Raw genomic sequence first — 16,834 nt, 5'->3', positions numbered from 1 at the left:
CCTGGGTCCATCATCGTCGTACAGCATCCAGGGAGCTGACCACCTCCGGCACCTCCTACCAGGCCCGCTTCACCACGTTGGGGGCACTCCTCCTCCCATCCTGGGGAAAAAGGACCTCTCGTCATGCTGCCACCTCCTCGAGAAGGGCAGCAAGGCAGGTGTCAGAGAAGCGAGGGGCACATTGGCCCCCCACTGGCCTATCCTGTAGCCTGCCCTCCTCCTCTGACCTGCCCTCCTCCTCCTCCAGCCTGCCCTCCTCCTCTGACCTGCCCTCCTCCTCCTCCGGCCTGCCCTCCTCCTCTGACCTGCCCTCCTCCTCCTCCGGCCTGCCCTCCTCCTCTGACCTGCCCTCCTCCTCCTCCGGCCTGCCCTCCTCCTCTGGCCTGCCCTCTTCCTCTGGCCTGCCCTCCTCCTCTGGCCTGCCCTCTTCCTCTGGCCTGCCCTCCTCCTCTGGCCTGCCCTCCTCCTCTGACCTGCCCTCCACAGAACCCACTGTGCAGACCCCCTGCACCTGTCTCTGGCCATGGTGATCAGCCTAAAGGAGGCTGCCTGGCCTTTCTTTATACAGGCTGCCACTTCCCCAGTGGAACCGGCAGTCTGTGCACGCCTGCCGCACATTGGAAAATCCTGCTCACCACGGGAGCGTGAAACACGCTGGGCGGGCCTTAATTGGCCCACCCGCACAAAATGGCAGCGCGGCCCGCGATTGGGCCAGCTCCCTCCACCCGACGAAGGGAAAATTCAGCCCAATCTTCCTGGTTCCATTGCCCAGTTACAGATATGTCAACCTCGCCACCTGATAAATCAAGAGACAAAGTGTTAAAAAAAAATTTCAGTTCGTATAAAAATCATGAGTTGCTTTTTTCATCAAACATCATAGCAATGCATAGACTGACAGTTGGTGCATAAACCTCATTGGTGGCTTATGTAACCTCTAACAGGTCAGAGCGCTTTACAAAAACGATGGGCAGCATTTCACCCATGTTGGGTGGGCTTGGCAGGGATGGGTGGGGGCCAATGAAGGCCCCGCCCAGCGTGATACGCGAGCTTTAGTGCTCAGCGCTACCTGTGCAGGTGGAGGGGAGAGTGCGAGCGAGGTGAGCGCAAACTTCACGCATGCGTGTGAGCGCCGTTTGCAAATCTCTCTGAGGTGCAAAGCTGAATAGATTTAAAAAAAAAGCTTTTATAAATGTTATAAAACAAGTCCCCCTCATGCGACTCGGTCACATGAGCAGGGACATGTTATTAATGAAAAATCAAAGTTTTTATTTTATTTTTATTTGCTTTTGGAAACCTCATCCCTCCCGTGGCTGAGGTTTCCAATGAAGTGCAAAGGCCGCTTGGCCTTTTCGCCTGCCCCTAAACTGTAAGGTTGGACGGGCAGTGAAAAGTGTCTTTTAATCAACTTTTTAATGACCTTAATTGGCCTGTTAATCGTCGGCGAGCGCGCTGCCGACTCTAGCACGTGCCCGCCGACCGAAATATCGTGCGAGTGCGCGGTGACATTGGGACGCTCGCCTGATGTCATTGCGTGTCACTTTACGCTCGGTTGGGTCTGGTGAGGGCCTGCTCAACGAGCTAAAAAATTGTACCCTATGTTACTGCATCTGAAAATGCTTTACAAAAAAACTTAAAAAATCCTACCTGTTATCAGTTGTGTATTTTGTCTCAACAGACAGAGGATCTTTTTTTTTTAACCAGCCTAATATTTCGGGCTTGTGGAGTCGAATGAGACAAGTTTCTGGGGGCTATTCTATTTTGATTGACAGTCCTGTAGCCAAAAACTGGGTATGATATGTTTTTGCTGGATTACCATATGTCTTCTCACAGTACTGCTACAGGCTTATTAACAACCTCCAGGGAAGGGAACCATCCCTGTCTCCCCTACAAGTGACTCCAGTCTCCAATTCAACACTATATGGTTGATTCTTATGGTCATTAGGACAGCTTGGTATGGAGAATAAAGACTGACAAAAATAATTTACTCATTAATACTACAGCTTTGTGATAGAGTTTTTTGTAATTAAGCAGCATGTGTGAAATGTAAAGTCAAAGGAGATGGCAGACATGTTCAGTACCAAGCAAGTTATTTTCTTCCCAGTAACTTTTCCTTATTTTGGCCCAGAATGGAAATACTTTGTATTGTTGCTACTGTTATTACTTAATTAAACTTGGTGAGTTTCCCTAACTGAATACACATTAAACAATGCTAAGAACAATGTACTTTGATGTAAGCATTTCAGAAATGTAATGAATGATTTTAACAAATGTCTGAAAATGTCAAGAGTACTATGTAATATTTACATCCCAGGATCTCGGTTGCCATTTTTAATTGGAATTGGTTAGAGCTCATAGTGTCCTCTCAACCTTCCAGTGTTGAAATTCCTGTCCTTGGTTTCAAATCAGTTCATGACCCATTTGCCCCGCCCTTGCCTGGTGATTCTGAACACACCTTCTGATCCTGTTAGCAATTTCTCATTCCTCGCTTTCTCTGTTCTACCACCAGTAGTTGCTTGTTTAATCCCCTGGAAATCCCTACCCTGTTCCTTCCTCCTTGCTACAACCAGTCCCACCTGTAGGAAACCTGCTCCTCTTGTGTACTTTTGGAGCCCTTAATGTAATTTATCTATATCTTTCCCAATGTCCCGCATGCTGTGGTGCTCCCTACCCTTTTCCTTCTGCTTGTAGTGCATTCTGGTTGCTAACTAAATAAGGCTACATTGAAAATTCTAGGTCAAATGCGGCAATACTTTTGATGTAACCCACAACCCCAGAATGAAAACAAATCCCCTCAGCGCACCGGGAAGACTCTCCCCGGCTACCCAAACTGAGTAATGCATGCGCTTGATGGGGAGAGTCAAGTCGTTGCTGAGAGCAGGGCCGGAAGTGGTGGTCTCTTGGCAGATTGGCCGGTTGGCTTGCCAGTTTCAGCAGCTTCGGGCCCTGATGGTGCAGTGGAGACCATTAGCCGTGGTGCTGTTAGTTTATACGTAGCCATTCGCATGATCCATTCAGAGGAGGAGGAGGGTGTAGCAGCCTGTGAAAGGCACACCTATAAGAATGTCTGCAGAAAAAATGCCCTGAGATTTCAGAGGTCTGTTGCGCGCTCATGAGTGAGACTTTAACTTTACTTAGAAACCACATCTCTCCCAATAAATTTGCGAGAGCTGGAATGTCTGCAGTTATCTGCACAAAGCTGAAATCACTTTACATTGCCACACAATGTGAAGCAAATGGATTGCAACACTTACTGCTGTGTCAAAACATATGGGTCAGTAGAGCAAACTGGCCTGATAGCGATTGCATCTCCTGTTTTCACCCCATTGGGTTTTCATTTCATTAACTTCAACAGAAAAGAAAATGGTCTGTGTTGAAAAACTGGCAGTCCATTCATCAGGAGCCCACTGGCACAGACCAATTTCACGCCTGGTTTAACTAGCACTACCCACATAACTGTTGGCAGAATATGGGTGTTAGCTGTAAGGCAGAAGCAACACCATATTTACTATTGTGAAAAACACACCTCAGCCTAGATTTTTCGATCATTACCATCAGAAAAATGACAATTTGGGCATAACCGATTGAAATGCAGGTGAAACAGTCAGATTGGTTTCCTGTCAGTTTTGAGACCCAAACGATTTCCTTCTGGTCCCTTGGGAGTTTTTCGGTTTCAATATGTAAATGAATCTTGATTGGCAGGTTACCATCCTTCAGAGTTTCCTTGGAATTATGTTGAATTATCACTGATTCATCCACCCACCTACATACATTGGATCTATGGTTGCTAGGTTGTTGATTGAATTGCTTTTAAGGAGCCCTGCATGAACACTGCAAGGGTTATCTATACCTTCATTTTTTTTCCCCCTGTTTTATCTTTTAACTCTGAAAAGTCCTTGTAAGATATTGTCACCTCGCAAATCCATGCCTATCTTTCCCGGAGCTCCATGTTCGAATCTCTCCAAGCAAATTTCTGTCTCTGCACAGTACTGAAATGGCTCTTAGCAAAGTCAGAAATGACTTATGATTGTGATAAAGGTAAACTATCCCACCCCGACCAATCTGCAGCCTTTGACAAAGTCACCATCCTCTGCCAACACTTCTCCACTGTCATCCAGCTGGTTGGGACAGCTCTCAGCTGGTTCTGTTTTAATCTATCTAATCATTGCCAGAAAATCTCATGCAATGGCTCCTCTTCCTTCTCCTGCACCATTACCACTATTGTCCCCCAAGGGTCAATGCTTGGCACTTTCTATTTCTCAGCAATGTACTGCCCCTTGATGCCATCATCCAAAAGCACAGTATTAGTTTTCACATGTATGTTGATAACTCCCAGCAATACGTTATCACCACCTCTCTCAATTCCTCCACTGTTCCTATATTATCAGGCTGTTCATCTGATACCCAGTACTGGATGAACAGAAATTTCCTCCAATTAAATATTGGAAAGACTGAAGCCATTGTTTTCAGTCCCCACGTTAAACTCCATTCCCTGGTTACCAATTCCATCCCTCCCTCTGGCAACAGTCTGAGACGAAACCAAAACAAAAATACCTGGAGAAACTCAGCAGGTCTGACAGCATCTGCGGAGAGGAATACAGTTGATGTTTTGAGTCCATATGAATCTTCATCAGAACTAAGGAAATAGAGAAATGAGGTGAAGTATAAGCTGGTAGAGGGGGGTGGGACAGGTAGAGCTGGATAGGGGGCCAGTGATAGGTGGAGGCAAAGAAGAGATTGCCAAAGATGTCATAGACAAAAGGACAAAGGGGTGTTAACGGTGGTGATATTATCTAAGGAATGTGCTAATGGGGACTTCAAGGGTAGCAAGCAGGACAAGCTAGTGGCAGATGGCCCTAGTGGGGGTGGGGTGGGGGGAAGGGATCGAAATAGGCTGAAAGGTGGAGATAAAACAATACATTGAAATAAATTCAAAAATAGTTGGGAAAAGAAAATTTTTTTTTTAAATTATAAATTATTGGAAGAAGGGGGGATCGAAAAGAGGGTGGGGATGGAGGAGAGAGTTCATGATCTGAAATTGTTGAACTCAATATTCAGTCCGGAAGGCTGTAAAATGCCTAGTTGGAAGATGAGGTGCTGTTCCTCCAGTTTGCGTTGAGCTTCACTGGAACAATGCAGCAGGCCAAGGACGGACATGTGGGCATGAGAGCAGGGTGGAGTGTTAAAATGGCAAGTGACAGGGAGGTCTGGGTAATACTTGCGGACAGACCGAAGGTGCTCTGCAAAGCGGTCACCCAGTCTGCGTTTGGTCTCTCCAATGTAGAGGAGACCGCACCACTAAACCTTTCTGTTTGCAACATTGGTGCATATTTGACCCCAGGATGAACTTCTGGCCATCTATTCGCACCATCACTAAGACTGCCTATTTCCTGTGTGACATTACCTTGCCTTGTCTCAACTCATCTGCTGCTGAAACCCCATTCATATCTTTGTTACCTCTAAATTTGACTATTCCTGTGCACTCCTGGCTGCTCTTCCACATTCTATGCTCCATAAACTTGACTCACACCGAGTTCTGTTTCCCATTCCCCTATCATCCCTGTTCCCGTTGGCGTACTTTGGCTCCCAGTCAAGCATTTTAAAATTCTCATCCTTGTTTTCAAATTCCTCCATAGCCCTGCCCATCCATATTTTTGTAATCCCTTCCAGCCCCCCAACTCTCCAAGACACCTGCACTCATCTAATTCTCTGGAGCTTCCCCAATTATAATCGCTCCACCATTGGTGACCTTGCCTTCAGTTGGCTAGGAGCCAAGCTCTGGACTACTCTCCCCGAACCTCACTTTCCTACCTCTTTGACCAAACCATCGCTTATCTGACCAGTATTTCCTGATATAGCTCTGTGTCATATTTTGTTTTATACTCTCTCTGTGAAGCACCTTTGGAAGTTTTATTTCACTAAAGGTACTATCAGTTGTTGTTAGTGCTTGAGGTAAATAAACTCTTTGGCCATTGTTATTTTTACTCCAATCTCATTACCAGCACGATGGATTTTTCCATAGGAATTCCCTTATACTTTTGTTTTTTAGGGCAAAGGGAAGGGGGACCGGTAGAAGAATGCAAGGCAGGCCTGGCTGCGTCACCAACACTTTGTGTCTGCTTCTTCCACATATTGATACAGTGAGCGACACTTAAATATCAGAGGGACAGTGCTTGCAAAACCTTCTATTCACATGTGAGGATGTGTCTGATTTCTGCCACATGCTACAGAGTGACTTGCAGCCTAGGGCTTGGACCTACCAGCAGCTTGTTTTCTAGGTCCTGGATTATTTCCCGATGCCACAGATGGCATCAACCATACATTTGTCCTCTGCAGTACAGAGATATGTATGTTTTGATTATCTGCTCCTATCACTGCTTGCTTGTCCCTACAACCACACCCCGCCCCCTCCACATCTCCCCCCCTCCACCCAACGATCCCCCCCCCAACACCCCCCCACCTTAAACCAGCTTATATTTCACCCCTCTCCTTGGATTCACCCAGTTCTGTCGAAGGGTCATGAGGACTCGAAACGTCAACTCTTTTCTTCTCCGCCGATGCTGCCAGACCTGCTGAGTTTTTCCAGGTAATTCTGTTTTTGATATGTATGAAGTGACTGGTGGAAGCTTTGTTTGCCCAGGCATGCAACTTCATCATCTTTTCTATGAACAACCAGCAAAGCGTGAAAGGTTTATGGAATTTTAGACAACCGCAGGATTTCTGAAGACCTGGGTGGTTATAGATTGTACCCATGCAGCCTCTGCTTCATTGCACAGCGCCAATTCTCACATGAATCTTGCAGGATTCCACTCTGAATGTTCAGCTCGTTTACGATCATCATCACAAGATTATACACTTGAATGTTCAATTCCTTCGCAGCGACAAGAATTCAATCTTTAATTCTAAATGCAGTATTTTATTTTCCTACTGGCTCTTCCCATTTATTCTGGATCATATAGTAGGTAGAAAAAATATTGGCTTGCTGTTCTGGAGTCTCACTGTCATGTACTGGATGTTTCTCCATGCATATCCGCGATGCTGGAAATATTTTAAATCAAAATTCAAGCCCAGAAGAGAACATTTCTGCAAACAGTGCTGAAACTTTAATCCACCTCTTTAATTTATTAAATGGAGCCATATTTTTGCCCCATATCTAACACCAAGAGCACATTTTCTCATCTCCAGAACGTTGTCTCCTGCACAAAGAACCAAACTCCACTGACTTCTTGACTGACATTATATTAATTTTTAAAGAACATTGTTCTTCAATGTCTGTTTCACTCATTCTTCCGAACTATCCTCCCCACCCCCATCCCCGACAGTTGTGTCCCAGGCAGCATCCATGCATTCCTCTGACTCTGGATTATTACTTAGTTCCTGCATGTTCTGGTCCACCAGCAGAGGCCAATCTTTCAATTATCATACTCTGTTTCTCTGAAATCCGGTTCCCCAACGGGCTATTGTATTACTGACCCACTCCTTGTTTTCCAAGGCCTATTAAAAACGAATTTCTCCAACTATATCTGAATTATTTTTCTCGCTCCAAATTCTTTATTTTTTTGCTTGGAGGCCAATTTTTCTGTTAAAATGAACACTTGACAAGAAGTGCCACAGAATTGCAAGTTGCTATTCTAAGATACTGAAGGACCTTTTTCTGCTACTGGTCTATAATCACTCCATTTTTGAACATCAGCATAATGTTATCTATCTGCATTTAAACCCTTTAAGTTTATGGTATGAACACAGCAAGTGCATCTTAAGATGCTATGGACAGGATTTAATAAGGGGATGATGCCTGCAAAACTGATGACTCCCCCCGGCGACCCAATCTCTGGCAACCCCCTTGGGAAGTAAGTTCCTAATTGGCGGCTGGAACTCTGCCGCTGGAGTACCCAGCTCCACAGGGGGGGCATTTAATTGCAAGACTCCTCCCGGTAAGGCAGAAATTCATCCTCCGAGAGCTGCTGGCTCATCAGAAGCCGACAGCTCTCCATTATCAGCAGCAAGCGCTAGCTGCTGCCGGTTATTCACCTGGGCCTTCACCAGGAATCAGCATTCGATCGCCGGAGGAAGGTAAGTGAGGGAGGGATGGGGGGAGGGCCATGGAGAATGGGGATTTCTGGCGAGGAGGGTGGGGAAGGGATTTGGAGGAAAGCGTAAGGAGCGACTATTTGTGAGCCCTCCCCTTCCCAATGTCAGGTCCCTCGATCGGGCACTGTGGCTTTAAACGAGGGACCCCTTACCCACCCCCACCCCCCGAGAAGACCAGAAGCCTAACCCTGTTTTGCTTGTAGGTTTCTCCACATGGCAAACCTCCCGCTCACTGTTGGTTGAAAATGCCAATGGTGGAGGGATGAGGCCTTAAAGTGGGCATTAATTGCCCATTTAAGAGCCTCAGTTGGCATCTGGGCAGGAACATCATCTGCAAGCATTCCCGTCTTGGACTTAATTGGGGGACGACGGTGGGTGGGTGGTGGGGGGGGTGTTGGTGGGGGTGGGGGCTCCGTGTTGGTCGGGGGGTTGTAGGTGAGGAAGCAACAGGGTCCTAACCTTGCAGTCTCTCGCCCAATCAAATGGCCCTTCCTACCTTGGAAATCACCTCCCCTGCCCCTGCCCCCCCAAAAAACCACCCCCCCCACACCCCATCATCCGCCTGGGAATAGATAAAATTCCACCCTGTATGTTAAATTTGTGCAGCATATGTGACAAAGCTTCAGATTCCATTTCTCCTGCTTGCATCACCCCTTTCCAGACATTACCATTGCCTAGATTCTATCCCTGGTCCTCAGAAATTCAGGATACAGGGAGTTAACATTACCGCATGATAACACAAAAGGCCTGGAGAATTTAAGTACCAGGGTCCCGCTTTAGTTCGATTTTTGTTCTGGTTGTACTCGGTTGTTCTAGGCCAATATAAACAAGTAAAGGCATCTTCACATCTGAAAAATAATCTCAATTCCTATAAATTATTCAGTTTTAATTTGTTTCCCTGGTGAGGAAAGACTGATTAAAAATGTTTATACAATGGCATTACAATGCCAGACAGGAAAGAATGACATGGCCCAGATTTTGCAAGTTGTGGGGGGGAGGTTTGGGGGGGCCGGTGTTGACAATGAGCTGCTAACATTCACTGTCATTGCCCCTTTGAACCTGACCACAAGTTCAGGGTATTGAGGACGCGCAGAGTAGTGTGGAAACCCTGGGGTAGAATTTTCGGATCAGCAGGTGGCGTGTGATTGGCGGGCAAAGGGGCGGCCAGGGAACAAGCCGCCGCCCGCGATTGTCCCCCCCACCCCTGACATCACGCTGGCTGGCCAATTAAACGGCTGTCCAGCGTGAAAGGCCTACTGAAAGGCCCAGCGCTGCCGGGAGGAGGGTGAGTGCTGAAGTCAGCATGGGCATGGCGGGGGTGGGTGGGTGGGGGGTGGTGCGGGCAGAAAGATCCCTGAAGGACAGAGAGCTGCCTCAGGGAGCTGACGGATTTAAAATCAGTAAAGGCATAACTTAAAATCCGAAAAAAAAAAAATGTCCACCCCTCAGAATGAATCACCTGTGCGCGGACCTTATAGAAATTCTGCGCATGGATTTTAAAATTCTTTTTCTATTTAATGACGGAAACCTCAACCCCGCCTTGGATGAGGTTTCCTGAAAAATGCAAAGGCCGCCTGGCCTATTCGCCTGCACCACCCCCCCCCACCCCCCACCTCAACTGTAAGGTTGAACGGGCAGCGAGAAAACCCCCCGGTTAATTGACACTTGAATGGGGCTCAATAGGGCGGGCACACTGCCGACTCTCGGGTGTGCCCGCCGACTGAAGTACAGGACGCTTTGCCCAACGTCATCGAGCTCTATTTCACGCTCGAGCCTGTCGGGTGCGTGTCCGCACGCCGAGTGGAAAATTCTGCCCCTGAAGTTGTAGCCTGTCACTCAGCGCTCTGACACAAGCTGCGCATGTAGAGCCCCCTCCCAGAGATGGCAATCACTGAAATCAGTGAGAACTTCAGTTCTCCTGTCCCCCAGGTCACTGTTGGAAACCCCATAGAAGGTTGCACCTTGTTCCCACAGGTGTGACGACTTGCCCTGAGAAAGCATGTTGTAATCACGGAGCGCTGTGCAATGACCAATTCGTAGATTTCTAAGCCAAATTTAGTTTTAATAACTTTTTTTTTTACACGTGTTTCAGAATATTTTGGCTTCTATCATCACCCCATGTGGACGTTCCAATCTTTAATTTGCTTGATGTGAAAACAAAAACCTATTTTACTGTAGTGCTTTTAGTTTCTTGTCTTTTAGAGTCCTTTATGGTGATTGGTTGCTTGGACAATATGGCGATATCGCTGCTCCCCCACGCTAGGTGGGAATGCCCATTAAAGAGCTCTGCGATCAGTTGTAATGTCACTGCATGGTGATTGAGTTGAAATTCTCACCAGGCAGCAAGTGGCCAGTGGTGAATGCTAAATGCAACATTGGGCCTGTCATATCGCTGGGCTGGAGTAGCAAAAGAAAGGTTGTTTTTCACGTTTCTGAAGAAAACTATGAAATTGTGATTGCTAGGAGGACTCAGACATTATACTTAATGCATAAGCAAGCTGGGAACAATGAATTACACTAGGCAGCTCTTTGTTATTTCTTTATTTGTTTTAAACAATTCACTACAGCTGGCCCAGCAGCACCGGGAGAACTACAAGGATAAGACAGGCACAATACCCAGAGTGGACCATTTTGTGATAGCTGGAAGAGAGGAGGACACATTCCTTCGTTTACCGAATATGTGAGTATGAGAAGGTGGAGTTAATTCAAAGTGAATTAATACAGAGATAAAAACAAAAACAAAAAAAACTGCGGATGCTGGAAATCCAAAACAAAAATAGAATTACCTGGAAAAACTCAGCAGGTCTGGCAGCATCGGCGGGGAAGAAAAGAGTTGACATTTCGAGTCCTCATGTCCCTTCAACAGAGTGAGGTCATGAGGACTCGAAACGTCAACTCTTTTCTTCCCCGTCGATGCTGCCAGACCTGCTGAGTTTTTCCAGGTAATTCTGTTTTGTTTTGAATTATTACAGTATCACTTAAGCAGGTAATTAATTTAGCAAAATAGTGTTCAGAAACCTCTTAATGCTTGGAGTCATTTGGGAATGAAGAAAAGCCAGAAAGTCAGATTTTATTTTCTTCTACGCAGTGGTAGGTTTCAGTGCGCTTTACACACTAGCATGAACCAATTAACAAGTGACAAAGATTTTCCAAATACTGTTTCCAAGTGCCGCTGATGAGATATATTTTCCATGAATACAAGAGAGCCTCCTTAATGTGTAACAGATTTATACAGGAACATGGGCAGTGCAGTTGGTACATTGGAAAATCTCAACTCAAATTATGATCAGATGACAGTCCCGTGTGACTGTATACCCCTGCAGTTTTATCATGGGTCGTTGCCGATAGGTCCATCTCACTTTCATCGTAATTACTGAACCACATAGCTGTTGTTTACACTTCGGTAGCTCACTGAGGCAGTTTGGAGGGCACTAAAAGAGTTGTGTACGGCTGGAGTCACATATAGGCCAGACTAGGGGCTGCATTTTCTGGTCGGCGAGCGGGAGTGGGGCCCGCTGGTCAATGTGTAAAATGACGCAGGGTGACATCGGGCGGGTGTCCCGACATCACCCTGTGCCATTTAGGTTTTCAGTTTGGCGGGGGGCTGGGGGGCACAGCCGAATCCGCCAAACTGTCAAAGGCCAGTTAACGAGCAACTAAAACAATCAACTGAGATGTCCGTCCAACCTTAAGGCTGGCTGGGCAGGCGAAGAGTCCAGGCGGCCTTCAGGCAAAAACATGAAACCTTATCCACGGACAGTGTGAGGTTTCACGAGGGTTTAAAAATTTGTATAAAATGTTTAAAAATAAAAGAAATTGACATGTCCCAGCTCACATGGCAGTGTCACCTGAGGGAACGCATCAGGAATTTTTGGTCTGCCTTTGATGAACTTCTGAATCTTGAGCCGATCTCCCTGAGGCAGCACTTTGCCTCAGGGAGACCTGTGCGCTCTTTCACGCGCACGCTTCTGGGTGGACGTCACGCTGGGCGGGCCTTAACTGGACCACCCACTTAAAATGGCAGCGCACCCCTGCCCGCTCCTGTGCAACCCACCCTCCCCCCCCCCCCCACTGGGGGGAAAATCCTGCCCTAGGCAAAGTTTTCATGCTCTTCACATGAAAGACTTGCGTGAATCACTTCAGGTTTTAGCTAGAAGATGGAAGTTATCAGGGTTACTTTTTAAACCAGATTTATGAATTTAATTTCACAAGTTGCTATGATAGGATTTCAATTTCCTGGTTTAAGGAGGGACGGAAAAATCATCCATTCGTGATCATTGGTGAAGGAGTACGGAGAGATCTTGCAGATAGGACTGTCCAAGATTTGAAAATGCAAGGCTGTAATCTGCTCTGACAATATTTTAAAGCGATTTTACCGTAGTCCTACTAGTACACAAATATTGCAAAAGGAGCATTTTATCATTTGCACTCGCAAACTGGAGAAAAATATTTCAATTAGCTAAGCTTCAGATAACAATGGCTACCAATGCTGAATCGCCAGATCTACTTAATTACCTCTTCACTCTGTTACGCCCCAAGTTTGGAAAAGGTCACTTCTATTCTTTAGCCCACCCTGAAAGCCCCAGACTTTAAACCCTATTTTATACTTTGTACCCTACAATAGCTCCGATTGCCAAAAAAAAAAATACATCTGTTACCTTATCAAACTTTATTACCTGGCCAGCCTCCCACGCTGGTCACCACACTGTGGATGAAGAATTTGCAACTTAGGTGTATTCACCTTTTATCATCTAAGCTTGAATAAATGTCCCTTCTTTTAGAGCTATTGGCTAGAATTTATGTGCCCTCCAACCGCACCCACCCCTTCCCCCCCCCAATGTGGTCACTGCCAGGCAACGTTGTACCTGCTGTTGGGCCAATTGTTGGGCCACTAAGGGTTTCCTCCCATCGCTGCTGGTATTTTACCAGTGGCATAGTGATGGGCGGTGGTGGTGGGGGGGAATATGCTCATGCCATGTGGCGATGTCACCAGATGCCCACCCCTGACCCCAACGGTGCTTGCAACCCTTAACAAAAACAGAATTACCTGGAAAAACTCAGCAGGTCTGGCAGCATCGGCGGAGAAGAAAAAGAGTTGACGTTTCGAGTCCTCATGACCCTTCGACAGAACTTGAGTTCGAGTCCACGAAAGAGTTGAAATATAAGCTGGTTTAAGGTGTGTGTGTGGGGGGGCGGAGAGATAGAGAGACAGAGAGGTGGAGGGGGGCAGGGTGTGGTTGTAAGGACAAACAAGCAGTGCTTGCAACCCTTACCTGTTTCCACCTTCCTCCCACCCAGCTCGCCTCCCGATCGTGACCTCCTACCCCCTCGCAGGTGACTGGCTCCAGTGAAACCGCTCCACTTGCACCCCCCCCCCCACCCCCACTCCCCCAGCCTGGCCTCCATGCTGCCCTTCATGGGGAAATTGGCTGCAGTCCCAGCAGTGGTCACCACCCCAGGTGGTGGCGCTGCTGGGACCGGAGAGCTGCTGGTCAACGGATTGATCGGAAGATCTCGGAGGTGATGGGGGGTGGGGGTTGGGGGGGAAGCCACGACCTAAGCCACTTAACCAGATGGCCATAAAATCAAGCTGTAGCTCCTTGGCCATGTGGAGGCGGACTTGTTCCCGACTTTTCAGCCTGGGGGGGTGGGGGTCAGTCGGGGCCACTGCTTTGGCGAAAAATTCCAGCCAATATTAATATTTGTCTGGAATCAAGTTTTATCTGTCCCTATAATATGCTGTAATATATTAATGTTGTGTTGCATTTAAAACATGGGAGCTTGAATTACATCAAAACTAAAGTTAATGTCAGGAAAACTACAATACTGTAAGTACTGAATTCTGTTAGCAAAAACAAGGTGATTTATTTCGGTGTATTTAGATATTACCAGAGGACGTTCCATCCTCACAGAGGCTACAAACCTCATCAGGCAAAGTTTAGAGGTTCACGCTATGCTTTGAATGTTAATTTTATTCAGGACCCTTTATGAAGGGGTTGCCCGTTGCTCCCAAAATTGTCCAATTACTTTTGGATTGCAGCTCACCCTCCAAAGTTCCATTCTTTGCCCTTATAAGGCTCTGTGGACAAAATATTCCAGTCTTCTGTTGATGGAGGATCAGTAGACTTCCATTCTCTTAAAATAGCTACATTTGGTGGAAATGAATAAAAGCAAAAAACTCTGTGAGCGGAATTTTCCATTTTTGAAATAGAGCGCCGTGGAGGGTGGGTTCCACGGGCGTGTTTCCCTCTGGTTGAAGTGGCGAGAATTCACGCCCGATTTCACGCTCAGAAGCTAATTCATTCTGAGTAGGCAAGTGGCTCTCCGAATCGCGTGGTGGGTCAGGAACTGATGCGCCCGCCCCGCCGTCACCTGCTGAGTCTGAGTCGGACGGTGAGCCTCTGCCTGTGGCCGCCAAAAAAAGTGCCGGAGATGCAACGGCAGGTGGGGGAACATCAGACAGAGTCGCGAGAGGCAGTCAACAGACTAGAGCAAAGGATGGAGTAGTCCATCCATGTTCTCCGGCTGATATCGTGGCTCCACCATGCGAATGCTTCGAGGTCGCCATGGGAACGGTGGTGGCCACCTTGGTCCAGCAGGTTCTGCTGGAGATGCACTCGGACTTGCAGTCCATTGCTATAGGCATTGGCGGGATCCATCAATGGCTAGGCAAGAGGGATTGGGGCACCTTGACCTTCCTCCAGGTACCCCTGCTCTGCAGGGAGTCAGGGAGGGGCTCTTGGGCACCCATGTGGGGGAGGGGGGTGGTGGCGGGAGATGTTGAGCGTCTGCTGGATACCCTGGGGCCTCCACACAGGACACTCCAAGGGTGTCCAGCTGCTCTGAATGCCCTCTGCCCGTGAGCCCATCGACTTCAGCTGGTCAGGCCAAGGAGGGGACAACTGCCCTGAGCAGGAGACCCTTATCAGGCCAAAGCCCTCGAGTCCTCTGGCCTCCAGAGGACGTCCACCAAGGTAATTACAGACAGCAGGACATAGCCAACAAACTGCCTTCACCTCTGGCCTAGATGTCAGGGCTGCACCAAGACGCAGCGGTAGGTTTCGATAAAGTGCGAAATTTTGACATCACTTCTGGGCCACGGGGTGTTTGATTGCTGTATGTATCATGCACATTTGTAAATGCATTTGCTGTTCATGAGAGTGGTCTCGTCATTCGAAGGTGTCACCCATCTATGTGCCCTCTTATTGCAAGGGTGAGTCATGTTCCCACTGAGTGATCGCCTCCCTTGTGAGCCTCACATTCATGTGATGTGTAGTTGAGTCATGATAGTTACTCTACCCTTGTATTATCTATAGGAATTGTGTGCAAGATGTGGTCATGACCTTTACTGTTTACACGATAGCATGGAGGTAGGCCTGCTCAATAGCTTTGGAGGGTGAGCTGCAATTGGATCTCTTCATTGGTAGTGCCAAAGCTCAAGGCCTGCAGCCATGGTAGTCTCTCCAACCCATCTCATTGTCCGCTGAAGTTTCTCATTAAGGTAGCGGCAACCGCATCAAGTCCTTTAGCGCCGCATTTGCATTGCTGTTGCAACTTTCTCTTCCCTGAGTGCATGGATACAGGGTTTGCCACTGACCCTTCCAAAGATTAAGGCATGTTGAATCATGAGGGTTGAAAGTGCAAATCCGGCTGCACTTGCTCTTGATGTTACTGGTTGTAAATCACTTTCAACGCACTAGCATGGCATTAGGGGACAGAAGGAATGTGGCCGTGTCCCCTTGCCTGCACCTTACTCCTCCTGGGATCTTGTGACTATCGGTGTGGGATGGGCACACCTTTCGCATTGTGCTTCTTCCATACCATTCTCATATGGAAGCTGACCTTAACTCCCTCTTCAGCTCCTTGCCCTTCTTGCTGTTCATCGTCCGAGGAGCTCTCAGCCTCCCCCATGTTTCCGTCTGGCAAGGGATCCCCCACTTAGAAGCTCCAGGTTGTGAAGGGTGTAACAAACCATTATTATGCAGGACAGCCTCAGTGGAGAGTACTGCAGAGCCCAGCTGCGTGGTCTAAACATCGGAAGCTCATCTTCAGGATGCCAATCGTCTTCTCAATGACGGATTTTGTGGAGCTATGCGCCACGTTGTATCTCTCCTCCGAGGCACTCTGAGGACAATGCACTGGTGTCATGAGCCATTTTTTGAGTGGGTTGTCCTTATCCCCAAGCAGCCAGCCTTGTATTCACTGAGGCCCTTTGAGTATGTGAGGCACCTGTGAGTTACTCAGGATGCATGATTCATGGGAACTCCCAGGGTACCGGCACAAACATGCATGATGTGCTTCTGATGATCACACACCAGTTGAACGTTCAGGGAGTGAAACCTTTTCCTGTTAATGAACATCAGGGACTGATGCTATGGAGCTCTCAATGTTACATGTGTGCAATTGACTGCAGCCTGTACTGTAGGGAAGCCTGAGATAGCTGCAAACCCCAGAAATCAGCAGCCTGGCTAGCTTCATCGAGTGTGAACTCCAGAAATCAGCAGCCTGGCTAGCTTCATCGAGTGTGAACTTCACATTATTGTAAGCCTAACCGTAGAGGGCATCTGTCACCTCCTTGATACATGTATATATGGAGGACTATGAGATGCCGCATAGGTCCCCTATTTTGGTTGGTGGGTGCACGCAAGAATCGGCAGCGTGTCTGCCAATAATTAAGAGGCCTATTAAGGCCCTTAAAAAGCTAATTAAGTAGAATTTCTCACTGCCCATCCAAACTTACAGTTGG

General features: G+C 47.5%; 1 protein-coding gene across 1 annotated transcript in view; it reads left to right on the top strand.

Annotated features, from left to right (window-relative positions):
* The window catches only part of fam166c (family with sequence similarity 166 member C), a 46,315-nt gene that overhangs the window by 12,730 nt on the left and 16,751 nt on the right, over nt 1-16,834 (top strand). Inside the window, exon 3 of the mRNA XM_041187436.1 lies at nt 10,656-10,768. Within this exon, the coding sequence (XP_041043370.1) occupies nt 10,656-10,768 (113 nt within the window). The remainder of the gene's footprint in view (nt 1-10,655; nt 10,769-16,834) is intronic.

This window comes from Carcharodon carcharias, chromosome 5 (assembly GCF_017639515.1).
Source record: "Carcharodon carcharias isolate sCarCar2 chromosome 5, sCarCar2.pri, whole genome shotgun sequence".
In the NCBI taxonomy this organism is placed as follows: domain Eukaryota; kingdom Metazoa; phylum Chordata; class Chondrichthyes; order Lamniformes; family Lamnidae; genus Carcharodon; species Carcharodon carcharias.
The sequence above is the reverse complement of the archived record's forward strand: the minus strand, read 5'-3'. Positions and strand labels throughout refer to the sequence as shown.